The 23,304-nt window shown below is 39.5% G+C and overlaps 1 protein-coding gene across 1 annotated transcript in view; it reads right to left on the minus strand.

Moving 5' to 3' along the window:
* Positions 1-23,304, minus strand: part of MTCL1 (microtubule crosslinking factor 1) — a 172,919-nt gene that overhangs the window by 43,251 nt on the left and 106,364 nt on the right. The window contains 5 exon segments of the mRNA XM_069099662.1: positions 4,809-4,985; positions 5,849-6,079; positions 10,278-10,400; positions 19,071-19,226; positions 20,352-21,752. Coding sequence (XP_068955763.1) covers positions 4,809-4,985; positions 5,849-6,079; positions 10,278-10,400; positions 19,071-19,226; positions 20,352-21,752 — 2,088 coding nt within the window.

The following is a 23,304-nucleotide window of genomic DNA, read 5'->3' on the forward strand; positions in this document are numbered from 1 at the left end:
GAGACAAACACATTGAAATTACTTGCCCAGGGTTACATAGCTGATAAGTGTCTGAAGCCAGATTTAAACTCAGGAAGAAGAGTCTTTTTGGTTCCCAGCCCAATGCTCTATCCATTGTGTCACTAGCTACCCAAGTAAGCTATAAGATATTGCCAATAACAATTTGAATATATAGGAAATGTATTGACAAGTATTATCAAGGATGTGTATAACCAGAAAAGTGGGTCAGTCATGCAGTGAGTGAGAGGGACTAAGGAGGCAACTTAAGTATTACACTGGTATTCACAAAATATTAAAAGAACCAGAAGAAAACCCTTAACACACAGGGCAGATCCTCTATAAAGGATTTTAAATGACCCAGATCCACACAGGATGAAAAGGCATGCATGAGTTGCCATGAACACTAATGGGGGGATTATCCATGCTGATATCATTATGAAAAAAGGAAGCTTTTTATTAAAGTACGTATCCTACATAAACATAGCATCTTTAAGATTTGTACTGGGTTGTTTTTAATAAAGGATCATACAGGCTTCATAGTAAGGTGGAAAGTGTACTGGGTGGGTGGTCAGAAAACAGCTTCAATTCTTGGTTCCAATACCTAAGAACATCTTGGAGCCTCAGTTTACTCATCTATGAAATTAGAATAGCAATCCTTGAGCTATCTACCTCACAGGATTCCTGTGGGAAAATTTTTTAAAGTATTATGTTAATATGAACTATTTATTGTTGATATATAAAAGAATGTTGACCAGGAAATCATGGTATTCTCTCTCTATTAGTTAAGCATATCTACAGTAATATGGACAGCTAGGTGGCACAGTGGTTAGAATGCCAGGTCTAGAGTCAGGATGAACTGCATTCAAATCCAGCCTTAGACTCTTACTAGCTGTGTGACCCGGGGCAAGTCACTTAACTCTGTTTACCTCAGTGCCTCATCTGTAAAATGAGTTGGAAAAGAAAATGACAAACCAATCCAGTTATCATTGCCAAGGAAGCCCCATATGGAATCACAAAGAGTTGGACACGATTGAATAACAACATCTACAGGAAGCCTGGCCATTCAGATCACAAGGCACTATTCATTTGGCACCAGGGTTCCTAAATGTCAGAAACAATCCTTCATAGGGGTGAATGAATGAGTGGATGAATGACAAAGCCTTTAAAGTAATGTCAAATAGCTTATTGAGAATTATATACTTGTCTCTCCTTCCTAATATCTTTTGGTTTGGTTTTTATGTGCATCGATATAGTTGGAGAAACTTGTCCATGCCTGCTTAAGACATATACTTCTATTTGGAATAAAAATGGAATGGAAGAGCATTTATTAAGTACTTACTATGTGTTAAGCAATGTCCTAAGCTCTAAGCTATTTCTATAACCTATTGCAACGGGAAATAGTAGCAGTGCTGAGGAGGTGCAGGGATATAGAATAACAGGATCAAAAGATTAGGGATCAGAAGGAATCTTAGGGATCCTCTACTACAAATGTAACATTTTACAAATAAGGAAACTGAGGCCCTAAGATGCAAAATGACTTGCCTCAAGCCGTGCGGGTACTCAATGGGCAGAACTGGGTTTCATTTAACAAGAGGGTAAAACTTTTTGATGTGTAATGATTATTGAAAACTACTTCCAAGACTGCCTTAAGATAGATTGAAATATTGACTGGACATTTATTATGTATCTGCTGTGTTAGGTATATAGTAATATGTGTAAAATATGAAATTTCTGGCCTCCAAAGACATGACAATTACTGTCATCTCCTGTAATCCACTGTGAGAATTCCAGAGGTGAGGCAAAAGAAAAATCAAAGTGCAAACATCTTGGATGGTCACTTCCATTTCACTATTGTGCATAACCACTTTTCCAGGCTTTATGGCCAAAGAAGACCCATGCCTGCCCATAAGCTTTAAACGTTCGACTGAATACAAGTCTCTGTATAAATGTTCTCTGGTTAATAATAGTACTCATCTGAGCAAGAGGCTAACCTCATAGCTGAGAATTCTCTCATCCAACAGCTGTCACTTACAGTAGGTTTCATATATCTATTTGCCAGTCACATTAATGATGTCATGTGCACATGGGCTGCTAAACCAATCTCACCTCTGGTTTAGATGACACTACCATAAGCCTTAATTATTAAAATTCAAGTTGTACTCAATGGACCCCACCCTACTGAACACACCTGCATCTTATCACATACTATGTGCAGCAGACTCATATAATATTAGTCTACCTTTTCAGAGGAAATGGGATTATTTGGGTCTAGGGGAAGGAAGATGAAATGGACATTAAACATGCTGTTGTGGTGAAATTTTTAGATAATTTTTTATGTCTTTCTACTTCATTTTTAATGGCTATTGTGTGGAAACCTAAGCAGATTAATTTTTCTATTTCTTCTTACCAAACAGGTCTGGATGTGCCCCAGAGGATCAACCATCACATTCTTAAATGCAGCAAGCTAATACATTAGTAGTCATTAAAAATGGCTACTTAGGCTATCAAACTCATCATTCAGAGACCCCTTACATTTCATCAGATCACAAAACAAAGAAAGAAAAGAATGGAAAATATTAGCAGACATTAAAATATTATTAGCAAATAGACTAACGTGTCTGCCTAAACTAGGTAATGGTTGGAAAAATAATTTCCTGACCTAAAACCTCTCCATGGATATCAACATTGTGATGTATTTTCTATTTTATGTATATCTTATTTTACCCTTTAAACCAAGTGTTTTATTTTTTAAGTCAAATAATTTTGGCATTAAACTCAGCTAAATATTTATAGAAAACAGCTATTGTGTTGTAGAAAATGGTTTTCTGGAGTGGGGGAGAGAAAAGCATTTGGGAGGCAAATAAGCCAAACAAAAATGTACTTTTTTACTGGGGCCAAGAATCTTGCTTTCCCCCCCACTCCTCAGCTGGCAAGAAGTCAAGTGTCTGATGGCAAACTCCTTACTTCCCTAACTCGAGGAGGTTCCCTGCTGAGTGGGGGCTGAAGTTAGTAGCAGCTGTTACAGTGTCATATACAAAAGGAGTGCCCAGTAAATCTTGGAAACTGTGGGGTTGGACTCAGGCCCAAGGTGACCACATCCATCAATGTTCACCCAGCCCAGCCCAGCCCAACCCAGGCCAGCCTGGCCCAGGCCAGAACACAGAAATTTCTAGTCTCTAGATAAGTTGAAACTTTGCTGGGCCTATCAAGAAACAGACTATGAAAATAAGGACAAAGAAGACCAGAAAATAAAAGACCTTGGTAAAAGGTCAGTATTAGGTGAATAACTGGTTTCACTTTAAATACTTGCAGTGTCTTCTCGATGCTACATTTCTATTCGAGACCATATGGTACTAGTAGTACAACTTAGAGTGTTAGTTTGGGACTGCTGTTTTATATTTTTATGGTGTTTGGCAGCATTGGTAATTATTTTAAAATTACAAAATTAAAACCACACTGCTCTTTATGCTGGTTTTAATGAAATCAAATGCCTCATATCAAAGATTTGTATTTTTGGCATGATTTTTCAGAAGGCCCAAAGGAAAAACCTGAAGTGTTTTTTTACATGTTCAGGCATATTTTTTTCCCCTTCTGTATCTTTTTTTTTCCTATTTGGTCAGGATCTCAGGCAATGGTGCTGTTAATACTGAGTCAGATGGTTATCAGATGCCGGGGATATGTATGTCTGGGCCAAGCACCATCTCCAAATGTGAAATTCACACTGGCCAACTTGCCAAAATGACAGCCGTGTGATCCCCTGACTCTTTGTCAGTAGCACGTGTGCCCTAAATGATTTTTTTCCAGTAGCTCTGATAACATTGCACTGGGCCATCTATACTCTTTACCCAGCTCCCTTTGAGAACGAGAGTATGCATTTCTAAGGCAGCTGACCCTTTCATGGAGGGAGTGTGTAACTAGGGAAGCCAGGTCATTTTACTGGGATCCAACCCATGAACTTGGCCTCAAAAAACATGGAGGCAGTTAGGTGGATAGAATAGCCTGAACTTGGAGTCAGGAAGATCTGAGTTCAAATTTGACCTCAGATAGTTACTCACCCTGGGGAAGTCACTTAACTGCTGTCTGCCTCAGTTTCCTTAATTGTAAAATGAGGATAATAATAGCACCTACTTCACAGGGTTGTTGTGAGTATCAAGATCATATCTGTAAAAAGCACTTAGCATAGAGCCTGGAACATAATAGGCTCTATCTAAATGCATATTCCTTTCCCTTATTTGTCCCTCAAAGGCTTTAAGTAAACAAATTAACCAGCCCACACAAAGAAAGGGCAGTGATAATTATGTCATTCAGCATAAATACTGTATAATAACAGGTCACTATAAGAGCAGAGGTTTAAAGTTTACCGATCATGTGCCTTACAACAGCCCTGTGAGGTACCTTCATTTGACAGATATGCAAACTGAGTCTCAGAGAGGGTATAACTTGCCCAAGATCACACAGGAAATGTCACAATAGTCAATGCCACTTCTCCATGAGCAGCTGCCTCCCAGAACTTTCCAATAATCAAAATTATCCTCCAATGCAATGGATAGTTCACAAGATAACCAGAAGTATTCAAACTGGCTGTCTGCTTTCAGGGATACTAGAGGGGGACATTCATCCATCTACCAGGCAGCTGCACTGGATGAGTGGAGGTTTTTCATACTCTAGGATTCTATTATTTTACCATTCAAGGTAGTCATGTTATAGGCTGATGTCATGGTACTGACTGTTACAGGAGGCTGTGTAATGGGTGAATCCTACTTGATGGGAGAGTTAAAAGTATTTGGTACCCAGGGCACCCCGCGTACCTGCTTCTGGTGCTGCAATATCTCTGCAGTTTGTAGCTCCGGTTCATCGTCATCAATTTCCATGCTGGAATTTTGGGAATAATACTCCATTGGCGACCCGACGCCTCTCTCTTCCTCATCCTCATCTTTTTGTTCAGAATGAACTTCAAGTCCTGGTATATTCTCAGGATGCTCCATCTAAAAGTATCAATACATTGTACCTACAGTGCCCACTTTTAACAGTAACAGAGCTCCCCATGGTCCCCATTTTTCTATAGCCCATCTTTGATTATTTGGGGACAATTTTCTAGTTTGGAAAGTAGTCTTTGGATTCTTGGGCCTCCATTTGGTTACACATATTCTGGAGATTAGTATTTCCTTCAGAAAAAGGCAGTGTTACTAATGGAAAAACCTCTCTAATCAGTCATTTTTTCCTCCCAGAGTTATAATTATTAAAAAAAAATGCAGGATGAAGAGGCTGACTTTATTGATTAACATGAGTTCTTTATGAAAGTCTGGGACTTTTAATTATCCATACACACCTATGCTCTTGGTCCCTGAGAAGAGAGTTGGTTGAATTCAATTTTAAAAATACATTCTTCTTAAATTCTGGAAAGGGAGTCACTTTTTCTCTCTCTTCTGCCCACATTATTTTCTAACATTGCATAGGCTTTCCATCACAATATTCAGACAAAACCCCCATAAGGAACAAAATAACAACAGAAGAATAAAAAACCCAAATCTCATGCAATGCCTCTAAAAAGGTGATAAGGTTCATTTTCAGGGGAACAGACAGACTGGGTGACTTGTTAGATTCTTTCCAGCTTCAGTATCTAAATATGTAAGAAGTATAAAGGGATTCAGGCTGAGAATTATAATTTCATTTTCTTCCCATTAGACACTGCTTTTATGAGCTCCAGGGCCCACTGCTAGGACTTAGAGTCTCCGTTCCCTCTCCCCCATTGTGCCAGGTGCTCTCTCTGCATTCCTGGCCCCTCGAGGTGGCCTGCTTGCCTCAGATCAATGCTACAATGCCCCAAGTGAGACAGAGGAGTGAATACCTCCATGAAATCTTCTGTTTCCTCTTCTCCCTTCTTGCCCCGCCTCCAGTGTTTCAGAAGCCATTTGAGCTTGACATAGAAGAGGAAAGTGTTCTGCCTGAAGTTACGGAGGTCCTGCTGCAATAAGTTCTTCTCTTCCTCCCAAGTCCTCCGCTCCAGGGTGTTCTGCAAGGACAGGCTCTGGACTTCCAGCTCCTTCCGGCGCAAGGCATACAGGTGCTCCTGCTCCATCTTGAATGATACAAAAGACAGAGTATGGAGAGGCTGCCAGTCCTGGAGGGAACACATTTGCCCAAATAGACCAAACCCCAACCAAAGTTCAACTGATGTCCCAATACCTGGCAAAGGTATACTTTTCCAGAGCCTTGAAACATGGAAAAATCTTTTAGTCTCTGTGATGCACTGTGTAAATCAACCTCTGACAAGAAACTTAATTCTATTTTCTAAGCTTCCTCAATTATCAGGGTAAGTACTGTTCAAACATAAAGCAATGACATTCCTAGTATTACTCAGATCCTTTCAGAATGGTCTCCAAAATAAGATATCCAGGGGCGGCCAGGTGGCTCAGCGAGTAAGAGCACTGGCCCCAGTGTCGGCATGACCTGGGGATCAAATCCGGGCTCCGACACTTAGCACCCACCCAGAAATAACTGGCCGTGTAACCTTGAGCAAGTTACTTAACCCCGACTGCTTAAAAAAAAATAAGATATACAGGCACTGGGGTATAGAAATCCATCTTGCTCTACTAGAAAGTTAGGGGGAGAATGGGGGAGGATATAAGAAAGAACAGATTGGGGGAAGGGGTATTCAGTAGGCTCTCTATGCTGGGGTAGGGGATAGAGGAAAGAAGAGGAGAAAAATCTGTAACTTAAAATCTTGTGTAAATGAATGTTGAAAACTAAAAAAAAATTGAAATACTACCAAAAACATAATGTTCTCCAAGACTTCCAACCATGTCAGCTGGGGTTGCCTAAAACATCAAGTCCAATTTCCTCTTTGCACACAGCAAGAGTTGTATGTCATCTGAGTGTGTAAAGGCACCATGCAGTCCCTACCAATCATAGGGTAGAAAAAGACTTTCACTTTACCTGTGTGTCCTTCCTAATTTCCTACCCAGGCCTAACTAGAGAGGAAACAACCCAAGTAAAGCAATAATTTCTGTGGTTGCCAGTGTAGACAAAACTACATCTCTCAAAGTGACACTGAATCTTTCCCTCTTTTCAATATACTCTTAAAGACAAAGGAAAGCACAAAATTAAGTTACTTTAATAATATGGTCCCATAAAAATTCCATCCTCACCAGGTACTTTATATCAACTCTCTTCATACCAATTTCTCTTGGAGAAATAATTGCCCTGCCCAGAATCCAAACTTTTCAATTTCTACATCAATCCTCTATCTCTGACCTTTAAATATGTATGTAAGCTTTCTTTGCCTCCTTCCCTGGATCCCAATGGCCTAGATGTGCATAGAACAGTGGACCAGTTGTGCCAGCACATTGTGGGGTTAAATTCCCTCAGGGCTAGGGCCAATAGGAAAGTCCTGCAGGATATGCTAGTACACCCAAGTTAAACTCTATACATAACTTTCCTTTAAAAAGTATTTACTAAACACCTGTTATATAATGGCATAACTGCCAAGGATGCAGGTGGGAAGTCTCACTGTTTTTTGCACAAGGAAGATCAAGTTAATGCCTATGGATGCCAAAATATTGCAACCCACAGTTAATGGCTGTGGGCATTTCGATTTTCATTGTACAGAAATATGCCTGGTCAGAATCCTAATCCAAATCATCTTCTAAGGATAAACAAGTCTAAGACTAAGGAAATAGGATTTTGGGGAAAAATAAAGAGACTCAAATTGTTTTTTTTACTAAAGCGATCGTCTCTTTTAAGGTTTCAACATGACCTGATGTGCCACAGGAAACTAGAACAGTTCATGCAACTTGGCTTCAAAGCCAAAGTAATCTCTAAAATGTGCCATTATATAATTGGATTTTAAATATTTTGTCAAGGTATCCAGACAGGACTCTACAGTGGCATCTGTAACAACAACGAGAATATCATATCATCTTCCCCCAAATACTTTCAAGTCTATTATCAGAATATTAGTTCTTACAAGCCAATATAAATGATGACAATGGAGATTTTTTCACCATCACATTCAACACCAAAGAATGAGCCATGAGGCACAAATTGGCTGCATTTTATTTGAACTAGAAACCTCGACCATGAAGAATTGTGGGAGATTCTAATACCAGGAGTTGCCTATTTAAAATTATCTCTATACTCTACCATATGACTATTATCCATGGGCATCATGAGGAGACAGAGTGTGTGGTTGCTCCAGATAAAACCCAGAGTCCCATCCTCTTTGACTAACTGATGCCATTATTCACCACCTCCTTCTTGAAACCACTTCCTTGGCTTCCATAATATCATATTATCCTAATCCTCCTCCTATACCTCTTTCTGGAGATTCTATCTTTATCTTTTTCATTGGCTACTTTTCTCTCTTCTCACAACTAGCTATGGGTTTTTCCCTAAACTTCAGTCCTTGGATCTCTGTATGGACTGAGGAACCCCCAGCTTCTCACTCTGCATATAACTTACCAGCACCATAGTTAGTGGTCTTACTATATGACCCTTCTGCTCCCTGTCTCATTCATGTCACTGTTCCCTTGTTCTGCTGCTTTGAGCCCTAATGCTGAGTTGCAAAACACTACAGATAACCCCTCTCTTTACAATGTGAGGCTCTCTTTTTCAAACACGATCTTGGTAATATACAGAAAATAAAAAGAAAAAACCTATAACATAACAGAACAAAAGCCCCAAACAACTCAAACTCTGATTTTCTATGTAACATGAAGAGTCTTTATTTTTCTGGAATAATGAAATGCAAACTCTGACCTTCAATTCAAACAAACCACTTTAATATTCCATTACAGTCATATACCACAATTTGTTTGGCTATTCCCCCAGGTGGTGGGAATCCATTATGTTTCCACTTCTTTGCTACAACAAAAATTGCTATTGTAAACATTTCAATTTCTACATCAATGGGTCCTTTCCTTCTGGCTTTCACCTCTTATCAATATAGGCCTATTAGTGGTTCCGCTGGGTTAATACAGGCATCAACATCTCTAAGACAAGAGTATATCCATTGGTAAGGGTCATCAGGCAAATACCGCAGTATCTACATTCAGATTTTCAATGAATACGTTTCTAAGGACATAAACAACTCCAAAACATGGAGACTTAAGAATAATGGTAGCCAATTCCTGCAAATAAATTCAGAAGTTTTTCAAGAAGTCGGAAACACACGATCTGTACAATTTACAAAGCTCACAAAATTGAGATTAGTTGTTTTTCAAGGATATTCCTATCATTAAGAATGTCCATGTAATTTTTTTTAAAAAGAAGCTATTCTATGCCTTACTTGGTATTTACAACTTAATTAGATAGAGGCCTGATGGAAACTGCATGTTCTTCGGGGAGGCCTGTAAGCTAAGCTTGCCTTTATCTGTGATTCTTTTCCACCAAGAAACCTGGGAAAGGATTTGAGGGATAAGGGGTAATTAAGCTGGTATTGGCTTGTTCTGTACTAGCTAGAAGAATTAAGTAGGAGATAACTGGACTCCTGATTATTTTCTACAGACAATATTTCAGAGTAAGACTATCTCTGTGGTTGGTGCCTTATCAGCTACAGCCAGGACTAGGAACTGTACTTCCAAAAGACACAGAAATACTAATGGTTCATGTTTAAATACGCCCCCACCAGCTTATTTGATTTGACTTCATTCATTGAAATAGCAATGGAATGGTTTTTCATCACATATCAGAAAAAACTTGTTGATTCTAAGGATTATAATACACAAGAATACAGTACTAAAAAAAGAAGGCCAAAGAGTCAGGCGATCTCTTTCTGGGATAACAAATATTGTAGGGTTATTGTATGACCTTTTGGTATCTTTTCTGGGCTTGGGAGTCTATGATCCACTTTTATGCTGACCATAATGAGTTTTCTGAGACAGTCCTGATTTTGGGAAAAGAGAATATACTTTTAAAGATACTTTGAAAAAGAAATATCTTTTGTCAGATTATGTGTCTCGATTGATGGTTTAGCAAATGTGACCACTGTGTATCTTCCTAGTTCAAAGAATCATAGATCTAGGGTTAGAAGGGCTTAAAAGGTCATTTCATACAACCTGTTCACTTTAGGGAGGCCTAGGAAATTAAGTGACTTGTCTAAGGTCACACTGGTAGTAAGTGTCAGAGGCAAGATCTGAATCCAGTACCTCTGCTTCCAGGCCCAGTGTTCTTTCCACTGTATCTTGTCATTGTTCCTGATGGAGAAGAATATTAGGGTTCACAGCATGAAGACTCCGGACAAATTAGCAGTCCCAGATAAACCTGGCTGATGTATTTACCTGGATGATCTTTGCTTTAAATTTTTCTTGGTCTTCTTGGTGAAGTCTGGTCTCCTGCTCAAGCTGAGCCTGGAGCTCCTGTATCGATACATTCTGGACAGGTAAGACAGGGGTATCCCTGAGCTGATCAGCAGGATAAAGGGACAAGTTTAGTAGAGAGGTGAATTCTGACTGAGGTGAAAAATGTGTGGAGACACGTACACAAATCACAGTGATGGGCATTGAGGAGTGGTACAGCTTATGCACGCATGGATCTGTAGCAATGGAGTGAAGAGGGCAGAATTTCATGGGGAGGGAGAATATAGCATCAGATCTTACTACATGCATTGGAAAACTATCTGCATGGTCTGAAGAGAAAAGTTCACTATGATGAAAGAAAACACCAAAATACACCTATTTTTTTTTAATGATATCTATATGTGAAGGTGATGGCTCATTTGAACAACTTAGAAAACTTTCTTATACAAAATCTTGTTCTCTGCAAAAGTCCCTATCTGCTACCGTAACTGACAATTAGAAAAAGATGGTGGGGAAATCAAAAGCAAAATCATTGTGGCTAAGCCATGTTTAACTATTTCTTACTAATGCTTATCTTTTTGGCAAATATGTCAACCTTTTTAAAAGTGCCTTTTAAAACCACACATCTAATTTGGCCCTATCTTTTCATATGGGAATCAACCCATGCACATCAAAGAAAGCATTTTTTCTTTGGACTTCAATGTCACTTTGAATATTTTTAATTTCCCATTCTGACTTGGACTTACATAAGCATTCTATTTTTGGTTTCTTTGTGGATAGAGTACTGGAGAGAATAGTTAGGAAGATTAGGGTTCGAATCCTCTCTCTGACATTTACTAACAATATGATCTATGTTCTCTAAGCCTCAGTTTCCTTTTCCAAAGAGTGAGGGTAATAGTGAGACCTAAATGAGATAATCTGTAAAGTTCATTATAAATATCAGTTATCATTACATGTTCAAGGCCATACATGGGTGAAAGAGCTATTTCTTACGAGGAATAAGGATACAATATTCTTTTCTTTTTTAAGTCAAGATTGATCATCTTTTATATTCAAGTGCGAAAGAGCCTTCGTTATAATTTAAAATGTTATGTGTTTTGAGAAATGAAAACAGTAACAGCATATTTTTTTTAAAAAATCTTAATATCACTTTCCCCCCAGAATGACATTTGCTGAATCATTTACTAAAAAGAGAATTAGAGAAAATTACTGTAAGAAAAATATTTGCCACTGTATGATGTTTGCCAACTTTTAACTAATTCATTTTCCAGTGAATGTGACATTTGCATTTCCTGACAGGACATTACCTGTGATGTGGTGTGCCTATGAGAACATTTATTTAATCATCCTCTGATCTTTTAATAAGAGGTCACACAAAGTTCAGATTCAGAAAAATATTGACTTTATTTTCTATCCAGGTACTCAGAAGTGTTATTTTTGGAGTTGTTTTTGAATTAGAGTATTATTCTCATTGAATTTATCTCTATCAAACTGCATACACTTGATAAATGTAGAATTTAATACTTTAAAAATATCTTCCACCATATTTAAATAAATCAGGTTACAAAACTTTTGTACTATGTTGTGTGGCAAAATGCCACTTTGGTGGAAAAAAAAATGGTGTCCTATACATAGTTAGAAAAGCTGACAGAAAAATACAAGTTCAGTCTCTGCACTTCTTGACTAGAATACTTAGTTTTAGTCTAAACCTAGAGTCTATAATTTGAACAAAGAATGCTTAAAACAAGGATATGGTCCTCAGTGATGGTTAATTTGACTTAAAATAAATACTTCTGTTTGAACGAGCAGCTGTGAAGTCTCCCATATTTGGGTTCAAGTTTTATCCTATCTTATTGGACCAGGCATATTGAGGTAGTAACAACTATATACCACTATACTTTCTTTCACTACAATTTTACTGTATATGAGATATTAAACCAATCTGAGCAGCTATTCCCCATTCAGTATGCCAAATGTCACTCCAGTGTTACATAAGATGAGATGCTCACAGATATAAAATACAAACACAATACAACACCAACTGCAGCTTTGAGTCATTCCCTGGCCACAAGACTATAGAACATTCACATGTGTATGAAGGAAAATGTAACGTGTCTAATGCTTTCAGCCTCCTCTCACCACTCAAAGAGTTACCATTGTTATTCTCTTCTTCACTCACCACAATTTTTAAGATGAAAACCATTGCAAGATATTTTATTAGATGCTTTGATTTGAGAGCAAAGCAGTTCGTTTTGATCTCTTTCTCAGAACAAGTTATTTAAATATGATACTTTCATTGTTCACATCATATGCTGTCAAAACTCATTCCATAGTACATCATAATCCTCTTTACCTTTGTTAGTTGATTAAGAGCACATAGCTCTATTCCCATTCCACAGAGCATCCATTGTGTTTCTTATTATGATTAATTTACCCAGCCTCCCAAACATCCTGAGGACAGGTGGCTTATAAATTATTTACCACCTTTCTAATCTCGACAAGCCAGAAACTAATGCTTTGCATTGTAGCCATGCCCAGTGGGTTACTATCACCACATTCGGTGGTGAGTCCCATTTGGCTGAGGCCAATGTTGTGATCATCTCTTTCAAATGCAGTAGATAGTATCAGGGGTGTGTATAAATGCATAGTATGAAATCTTCATCTATTCCTGTTTCAGATAATGTTTCTCAGTTTAGGAAGGAAGGATTTCAGATGCTTTGTGGACTCTCATGATTGACAGAACAAAAGACGAGTTAAAGAAAAGAGCCCTGTGAGAATTCTGACCCTGAAACCTGACCATTGCCTTTGGGCAGTGACTGCACTCACTTATATTTGAAATGTGACTGCTGCACATGGGTAGTGGCTTCTCTTTCAGAGCTATTTTTAAGGTACCCATCGCATTCCAAACTACATATGATGTATACAGGAAAGAGTGAGCTTCTTTCCTTACTTATACATGGAAATCTTTCAGGCAACTTAATGAGCGCAACAGAAGCAGAGCTAAGAGATGAATTTAACCCACAGCATGAAAAACATGCCAATGCCTAATGAGATACATGGGCAGACACAAATCTCTGCTGTTATAATTCTTGGCTTGTTTGGATCAGTTCACTCTGATATGAGTTTTATAAAATTACTTCTACTTGGTAACAACTTGTATGTGAATGTGTGCAAATTCTGCTTTATTTGGTCAATCTAAAAAGAGAAAGCTATGGTGTTCACAGGCTCATATATTTAAGGCTAGATGGGATCGTAAAGGAGATTGATATTCCAATTGACTCATTTTACAGATGAGAAAACTGGGTCTTAGAGAGTTTATATAAGTTGATCAAAATAATAAAGGCCCTGAGCAATAGAGGGGCCTTGAACTTAGGCCTTCTGAGTCCAAATCCATGTTGTATTGCACTAGGCTGTTTCCTTTTTGATAAGAAGACTGTGAATATATGTAGTTTTTTTCTTCTTAGGTAATCAAGTTCAGAGTTGAAAACCTTTGATATTGATATATATATGTATATCACATATATATATATATCACATATATATATATATAAATGTATCTATAAATACAAATAAATGGAGTAGACCTTTGATTTCACTGGTATAAGTGAGTTGAATATTATTCAAACTCAAGTGAGGAAATTCGCTTTACCAACCACAAATCAATGTCCCTTTTCTGAAATGGATGGTTTTAGAGAATTGCCTAGAGCATAAGTGTCAAACTTACAGACTATAAGATTAAAATGTAACTGGGAAATACTCAACAAAATAAATAAAAATATAATGGCAAATAGATAATGTTAACATGTGGTTTTCCAAGTCAATCTGTGGTCTGTAGGGATCATTATGTATTGACATTTCTATCTGACTTGGACACCATTGATTTAGAGCACCAAATGATTTGTCTAGGATCACTGAGTTCACAAGCTAGTCTGAGTTGGAGGCGGGACTTGAAGCCAGGTCTTACTTGCTGTAACCATGCTGCCCCTCCTTATCATTTGCTTCTTTCCCATCTCTCTGTCTCTGTCACTGTCCGTGATTATCTGTTACCATCTGTCTCTGTCTCTCTGTCTCTATTTCACCCTTCTCTGTGTGTGTGTATGTGTATAGGCATATATACATATATATGCAAAATATATACACAATCCTCATTATTTCAAGAATGAGAATATAATATTCTTTTCATCCAATTAGAATACCCATATAATACAAAACTGGAAACTTCTTTTCTCTTGAATTAAAGGCTAAATCCTCTCATCCCCACTTCTCCTCTCTCTGAGGGAATGAATACAGAAGGTATATCACAAATGGAATTAAAGAAACCAATAATAATACTCGTAGCAAATTTGGAAAGCTGTTTTACTTGTCTGAGCTAAGAGTGCAATGGACCAGAACTGACATATGGGAATTAAGGACAAAGTGCTAAATCAAACTCATACACTCACACCAGAGGCTGGCTTAAGATAGACCTTGACAGTTGTTTAGATGCAGCATCAGATACAGTAAAGAAAATTTCTGGCTTTACAAATAGCTTCTTTGTAGCCTATGGCTCTGGGTGCTGAGTGTAAATATTGGCTTTTGTTCTCCAATTACCTCAGTAATCTTGGAGAGGTTGGACTACACGTGTGGTGATTGTGATTATCTCTTATTTTTCAGCCTATTTATCTGGCAGTTCCATTTATTCTCTATTTCTATTACAGTACAAGCAAGAACATTTATTCTCCACAGTGGATATAATCACTTCCAGAGAATCTAGTCAATATATATTTGGAACCAAGCAAAGATTGGGTTGTAAAGCATTTTTTAATATTCAACTATGTATAACTCCTAACTGCATTTTGGCATACAAACAGTAGCTAACAATACTGTCAGTGGCATTTAATAGGTTTCTTCTCTAAGGCCACCTTCATTTTATTATATTATGCATATGTATGTATATGTACATATACACACGCACACACATATATGTGTGTGTATAATGTGTGTATGTAAATACATAGGTACATCCATCCATATATATATGTGTGTGTGTGTGTGTGTGTGTAGTATGTACTCATTTGGTTGCATGTTGTCTTCTTCCATTAGAATTTAGGCTTTTAGGGGGTAGCATTAGTTTCTAAACTTATTCCAGCTTTTCCTTTGTGTTTCTAGTGCTTAGCTTAGTGGTTGGAACATAAGAAGTGCTTCATAAATGCTTGTTGGCTGAAGGCAGATCATTAGATGATAAGACCTAAAGCAGGTGGGACCTCAGAGGTAATCTTGTCCAACCTCCTCATTTTACAGGTCAGAAGTTGAGGCCCAGAGAAATTGTGTGGCCTTAATTTTGCCTAAGGTCACATAGGTAGCAAGTAGCAGAAGTAGGATTTGAACCCAGGTCTTATGACTCCTAACCCAGAGTACTTTGCTGCCTTGCCACCAAGACAACAGAGCTTCCACTAGGAAGATGTTAATGCATGTTAAATTAAGTTTCTATTTTTCAACTTATCATTTGCATTTTTCAGATATTCTCCTTAGTTTTGTATGTCCATACATGGTGTAAGAAAGTCAGGGAGAGCAAAGGATACTGGCTTGCTCCTGTCTAAAATCATATCCTTCTTTCTGGGAAATGTGGTATTTTGGGGTCCTGAATGTCCCTAGGATCTTTGATTCGCTAGTTAAGGCATATTATAACCAAGACCTGAGACAGCTGTTTATAAGAAATACTGATAAAAACAAAAAAAAACCCAAAACAAAAAAGAAATACTGATGCCAGAATGGTGAGGCAACCAGGTATCAAATTAGTTCCCTGAGAGATATGGTGCCCATGTCCTTCTGGACCTACCTGACATAAATTATTCTCTTACTTTTTTCTTATTAGAAAATTCTTTTTATTTTCTTATTAGAGATAACTAAGCTGATTCAAATAGGTTTTCCCCATCTCCTTTCTCAAACCCTATATGGGTTTTCTAAGTACTTTTGAGTTCATATATATTATAAGTAATAAGAGTAACTAGTATTGGATCAGTGTTCAATAACCATTGCCATCTTGAGTCAGAGGAGGGATCTTTGGCCACAGTGTCAGATTAGAATTAGATAAAGATGCGGGCAAGGGAAGGGAAAAACTATTCTCTATTGAGTGGTTTCCAATAAATCCAGTATCAAGGAAACTAGAAACATCAACAAATAGTTGACTATGGCTATCCATCTCAGATTTGTGATGCTAAACCTGTTATAGTTCTGAGCTTTATAATAGGTCATGAGAAAGAATTTAGAAGTGATGAGGAAAAGACAAAAAGGAAAAGGGATTAAGTCTGGCAGGGGAAACTTGACAAAGGGCAGCTGGGCATAGCTGGGCTGACTTTGGAGCCAGGGAGATCTAGATTCACATCTTGCCTCTCACACACAGTAGATGTATGATCATGTGCAAGCTGCATAATTTCTCAGTCCTCCCTTCCTAAAATTCCCCTCCCCATCCCAGCAACTAAGATAGAATAAAGGTATACATAAATTGCCCATCTGAATTGGTGAAGGAGTTTTCAACCTGAGAGTTCTCCATAACCAATACAATCACATATCTGGACTGAACAACCAAATAAAAATAAAAAGCTAATTACCTTGCCCTGGAGGTCTTTAATATCAGTAAAGGTCCCACTCTGAGATAGGGGATAAGTTCTGATTTAAAACTGGGAAAGGTACCTTCCATTTAATTCCAACTACTGACTCACTAAAGATTTATCAGGACTCAGAAATCATAGAATATGATTGAAGAAACGTTAGAGACTGAGTCACAAGATATGCATGTCAAGTATGATTTTGTTACTAAATCAAAGTTTAAGGAAACACCATTCTTGCCTAAACGACCTGGCTTGGAACACAGACTGATCAAAGCTGGAAGACAAGAGAAGTCAGGGGTCTGAATACTACGCAGAAGTTCCATCTATCCTAGCCCCTGTGGCCAGGATGCACTTAAATGACGATCCAATTCCAAGGCCAAATAAACTATTTTTTGATGTTTCACAAAACGAATGAAAACTTCTTATTCTGGGGAATGTTTGTTTTTCAGGGCCTTCCCTTGCAAATTTCAGAGATGTGTAGCTACCGGGCAGTTTCTGGGGAATCCATGTGACAATTTTGTTCTTGCTTGTCTGCTAAGGCTAAAGAAAAGCAATGTGCATTGTAATGCATTGCGTGTTAGTAGGGGAAACTTGGTCATGGCAGGTACTTGACTTTCCAATGTCCCCTGACTATTCCTGGAGCTGTCTCAGATCTGCTTTTGTTGGTATAGATGAACTTTCCTGGAGAATCCCAAAGCCACTTTCCTTTGAATCAGACAATCCTCCATCCAGGCTATCTTCACACCATGCCACCAAGTGCACATCTCTCTCCACCCATTTCAGCTCCCCTTTATTTGTTACCTTGCCCCAAGATAATGTAAGCTCCTTGAGGGAAGGGACAATCTTGCTTGTTTTTATTTGTCCCCATCTGCTTAGAATACCTCCTGGTGCACAGAAAATGCCTAATATATGTATTACCTATCTTTCTGAATGGCCCCCCTGTTCATTTTAGGACATTCCTTTCTAACAGCCCAGGTTTTGTGTGGGGGTACTGCCACTGCCACTTCCCTATCATCCTCCTATAAATATTTTATTATTTACTGTGGCTCAAAGGGCTGCTATAAGGAAAAGGGAAAATTCTAGCAATAGAAATAGTTAAACTTATAAATATTTAATGTCAATTTGAGATTCTGTCTCATATCTTCCCTTGAAAACTGGACCACCAAATAGTATTAGCCAAAAAGTTCAACAGAAATAAACTCTTTCCCTAAGGATCTCTGTTCCCCTGTTTCCCTCATTTTACTTAGGGAAGCAACAATTTGTCTTCCAGCTACTGGCTGATTTTCCATTATTTGTATTCTCTGATTAAAATCCTCCATTTCCCTCTTCTCCTTTGTTCTTTTGAAATCAGCAATTAATACTCTTGGGACAGAATGCTGACATCCCCTTGGGAAGTAATAATTAAAGTCTTTGGCAAAATCTGGGAGATGTGACTATCCCTTTTCCATTTAGGGTCTGTCAGTTGGGCTGATTTCACCAATCAGCTTTCTCGTCTCTGACAATATCAATCACAAAGTTCAGAGAACCCCGCAGGGAAAAATTTTTTTTTTAATCTCCAGATAGAATTACTTGCTTCTTGGAGTTTTAGCTTACATGGCTGTTGGCAAATGTCTCTTGACAGATACAGAAGTGCATAGTGTGGAAAAATTCATTCACATGGTATCTATTGGGACAGCTGCAGGGTTGAAAGGCCCAGAGGATATTCATGTTCTTTTCCACAGCCCTGCCCTGATCATTTCAATTTTCAGAAGGCATGCTGCTTGTCAGACATCATTATACTGCCCAAACTCACCACTAAAAAGGTCTGATTTTCATCCTGACTTCCTCTGTTATTCTATGGGTAGCCACTAAATGCTTTTGAATCAGTTTAATTTGTCAAATTACATATACAGGTATTAACTTTACCTGAAAACACCATGTCTGGCACAGAAAAGGAGGGATATGATGTGGTCAATTCTGTTTGAATGTATGCATCAGCATGTAAAAGGAAACACGTATTCATCTCTGGTTCTCCAGAGCCACATATGGATTCTCCTGGAATTCCCTTCTGATCATTTATATTTCTAATTTATTATCCAAAGCTAGAAAAGTTGCTAGCCCTTGCTTTGCCATAGCAAGATGAAATGAGATGGAAGAAAAGATTTGGAGGGGGAATGTTGTTAGGAAGACTTGCTGTGACTCTGACCTCTAGACTGAAACAGCCTTTGTCTCCTGGCCTGTAGATTTTAATGTCTCCATCAGCTCTTCGGTGTGGTTCCGTAGTGGTTCGAAGGCGGTGAATCTCTCGCTCCTCTCCACGGTCTTGATTGGGCTGCCACTCCAACTGATCCCTCAGTTTGGACTGTTGGGTGCATGTGCATTTTATAACATAAACAAAGAACAGGAGGGTAGGGGAGGGAATAAAGAAAACAAAAATGGGTAAAGGTAGACAACTGGAAAAACTACAAGACAAAGAAAAGCGTGAATAGAAAAACCAACTTAAACACAGTGGCATAAGAGAGTGAAGAGAACAGAACCAAAATGAAGATGAGCAAAATGATGGGCTGAAACATCTGAAAAGCAAACAGAGAAAGAGAGGAAAAAAAAGAATGCAAAACACTGGTTATGAGGCGCATGCAATGGGGGATGCATGAATCAAAGAATCAACAGCAAGCATAGTTGTCATGAAGGATACGGGTAACAAGGCTCTTCCTTCCTTACTTGCGCTGTGAAGCAAAAGCCATAATCCAAGGTGATGGTTTTGGCCATGCACCCAAGGGTGATGCCTTGGAAAGTAGTCCTCTGCTGGCTGACATTCCTCCCTCACTGTGCCCAGGTCGGGGGGAGGGGAGGGGAGCGGGGAGCAAGCCGTCAACAGGATTGTTCAAAAAACATCATCCTCTCAGAAATTTTGTTCCTCTCCCCCCATCTTACACTTTTTTTTTCCTCCAGTGGGAGTGGACAGGCCTGGGATAGACATTGCTTTTTGAGAGCTGGGCTTCGCCCCTTCTGGTAACGAAGCCAAGAAAGATTCATATGCTTGTTAGTAAGTCTGCTAATTATCCTGACTGAAAAAAAAAAAACGAGTTTGTGCCTTGTTTTCATTCCTCATTGCTTCTTCATCAGGATTGCAGGTGGTGGGAGACCAAAAAGAGGAAAAGAGGAAAAACCACGTTGATCCCTATATAAGCTTCCAGGGGTATTTAGCCTTGTATCATGAGCCTCTGAACCCAAAGTGGCTGAGCAGTTAAAAAAAAAAAAAAAAAGAAAAAAAAAAAAAAAAAAAAAAAAGAAACAAAATAAAAAAAAAAAAAAAACAAACCCAACCAATATGAAGGATTTGGTTGATCTTTTAGGCTTTAATACAAAAAGCAATTGGAAATCATAACAAAGCAGCCGTGAGTAGAACAAACTCGAGAAGAGCAATGCCAGCGAGAAGAAGAAACAGCATAACAGAGTGGGGAGGCAAACCAAGGAGCCCCCTTACCTGGAAGTCTGTGATTAGATCCTTGCCCAAGTTACCAATAGGGGAGTCCCGGGACATGGAGGTCATGGTGGAGAGGAAGCTAGAAGACTCGGTAAGGTGAGGCAGAGGAGAGAGGTCTTCCAGGTGCTCTTTGAGTCCTTCTTTCACCTGGTCCACCTTCTCCAGGAAAGCCTGCAGCTCCTTCCGAAAGATCTTCATCTTTGAGTTGATGGCATCCAACAATTCAGGTTCATTTTTGTCCCCTTCGCCCGTCTCCCCTTCTCCCTGGAAACCCGATTCGGGAGAAGCGTCACCGGTGACGTGCAGTTTAGCATCATACATCAGGCTGTCGGTATCCGTGATGAGGCGCTCCACGGTCCTCTCCAGCCTCTCCGCGACCTGCTTTATTTTGACCAAGGACTCGGTCTCCTGCTTGGCCCTCATGAACTCAGCCGAGCACACATCACTGGCCTCGGAAGGTTTTCCGCTCCCTATGCCGGAGGTCTTCTCGCAGACGTCTTCTGAGTCACTCTCACCACCGACGGGCCCCTCTCTCCTGGGCTGCCCTGGGCGAACCTCTTCTCCATCACTCTCCTTCTTATCATCTTCACTCTCTGTGTCACTCTCCCCAGAACTGGACGCCTCCAGCCCCAAGTGAGAAGCCAGGTCATAGCGCTGAACGTTGGACAGAAGCACCCGGTTTTCATACTGAAGCTTCATGACTTTTCCGCTCAATTCATTGATCTGCAGCCGAGCAGACTTCAGCTCTTCCTGCAGCATTCCCCCACTGCTGCTGCTGCTGCTGCTGCTGCTGCTGCTACTGCTGCTACTGCTGCTGCTGCTGCTGCTGCCGCCGCCACCCTTGCAGACATTGTCATCAGGCCACACTGACTCAGAGCTGGGCTCGAACTTGAATTTGTTCAGCTCGTGAGTCAACTGCCTATTGTGATCTTCAATCTCAGAGATAGACCGCCTGAGCAGATCTGCTTCCTCTTCAACGAACTGAAGATGACGACGCAGCTCCACAGACGATTCCGCAGAGTCACCATAAGGAGAGGTAGGAATGCTTGGGATGTGGTCCCGGCTAAGACACTCCTTCTCATACTGGCACCTCATGTCCTCCATTTCCGCCTTGATGCCACGGTTCTCCACCTCTAGCTCCACAATCTTCCTGCCCAGGATGTTGGCTTCCTCCTCAACTAACTTGAGTCTCAGCTTCAGTTCTGCCTCCCGGGTGCTCGGTGGCCCCCCAGCTTCCCCTGTAGGCAGTGGGCTGTCCACATCACCATAAAGAGACTTGTATTTTTGGAGTTCCTGTTCCAAATCATCTTTTTCCTTCCCAAGTTTGGCCATTTTTTTGCGCATCAGGGTGGCTTCCTCTTTGGCAAACTGAAGCTGGCATTTCAAATCAGCACTGTCATCCTGCCAGAAAAGAACAGCCCCAAAAGAATTATTTTATAATGTCAAAACTCTGTGTTTGGGATAATTTATTTGCCTTGCAGCTTGCCCCCAGCTCGGGCACATACACACACACACACACACACACACACACACATACACACAGAGGATTTCCATGCTGCTAGGCACTCAAGCAAAGTACAGGTGACTCCTAAGATTTCACCTGGTGAACACATTAAAAGCCTATTATTTTATCTTTTTTGTCACAGGAGAAAAAAAAAACATGCCACCAAAGACCCCCATCTAAAACAGAACAGAGGAATAAGTTCAGAAAAACCAAGCACATGGAAAACATTAAACGGGTAATTAGCAAAGGAGAATAAAGACAAATGAAACCCAACATTGACCTGTAGCACCATGAGTTCCAATGCCTTCCTCTCATTCTCCTTTCTCCTAATTAATTCATAAATCTAACTTAATGAGTTATCAGCAGCAATGAGGGGAAGAAGCCTGTACCACTGCTGTGACCTGGTCCTAGACAGGCATCACTTGATGCTGCTGTTTTGGTTGCTACTACTTCAACAATGCTGGAACAAGGCAAACAGGGTATTATCATTGCACAGATAATGGTGGCAAGGAACAAGTAGTCATTTCCAAGAAGACCTAAGGCAAAATGGAGTCCAAGGCTCTAAGACCTGGGGATTCGAGCAACTCATAATCTTGTCCTAGAAATCTATTGATTTGCTGAGGAACAGTCTGTAAATCATCATCAATCCTACCTATTTGGCTGAGGAGCAAATGTCTTAGGAGACAGCTGGGGTGAATATTTCTGTATAGGCTCCCACACTAGTACATTTGTTATCATTTAATATGCTTAATCAATAGTTTTGCCATCGTAATATTCAGCTTTTCCTGGAAGCCCTTCTTGATCACTTCAGCCACTAGTGCCCTCCCTTTCCAAACTTCCTTACATTCTGTTTCTACAGAAGCTGTATACATTTATATAAGCACACATTGTCTCCCCAATTATAACGTAAGTTTCCTGAGAGTAAGGCCTGGTTTACTTTTGCCTTGTTATATCCAGTGCATAGCATTGTCCCTGGCTTGTGCAAGGTGCTTAGACATTTGTTGATTGGTTGATTGTATATGATAGACAAAAAAAGCCTGCCCCACCCCCATACAATAATATAATGAAGATAACAAATTAGATGATAGGGATGGACGTGCTTCAGAAGCCAAAGTGCCAAACAAAGAAATGAGGCAATTAGATTGTTAGTAGAAAGAATTCACTGCAAACCTAAACACCTGAGTTACTCACAAACCTTCACCATGCATACTCAACATCAAGCTCTTTGGCTAGACTCCTTTCCCTCAGTTGCTGGAATATGGCAGGAAATTCAACTCAGAAATCAGAGATGAGGAGCTAAGTGTCCCATAACCTGATGAGGAGATCTTTAGAGAATGCCTCTTAGGACTTTGAGAAGATTTTTGGAGGATTAGCATGGGGTAAATACTTAGCTACATTGCAAGAAGACAGCCATCAGCTATGATATGACTAGGGGACAGTTTCTGGACA

The sequence above is a fragment of the Petaurus breviceps genome, unplaced genomic scaffold (assembly GCF_028583685.1).
Source record: "Petaurus breviceps papuanus isolate PSGF00001 unplaced genomic scaffold, PetGlider_PUasm1.0 38, whole genome shotgun sequence".
NCBI classification, from domain to species: domain Eukaryota; kingdom Metazoa; phylum Chordata; class Mammalia; order Diprotodontia; family Petauridae; genus Petaurus; species Petaurus breviceps.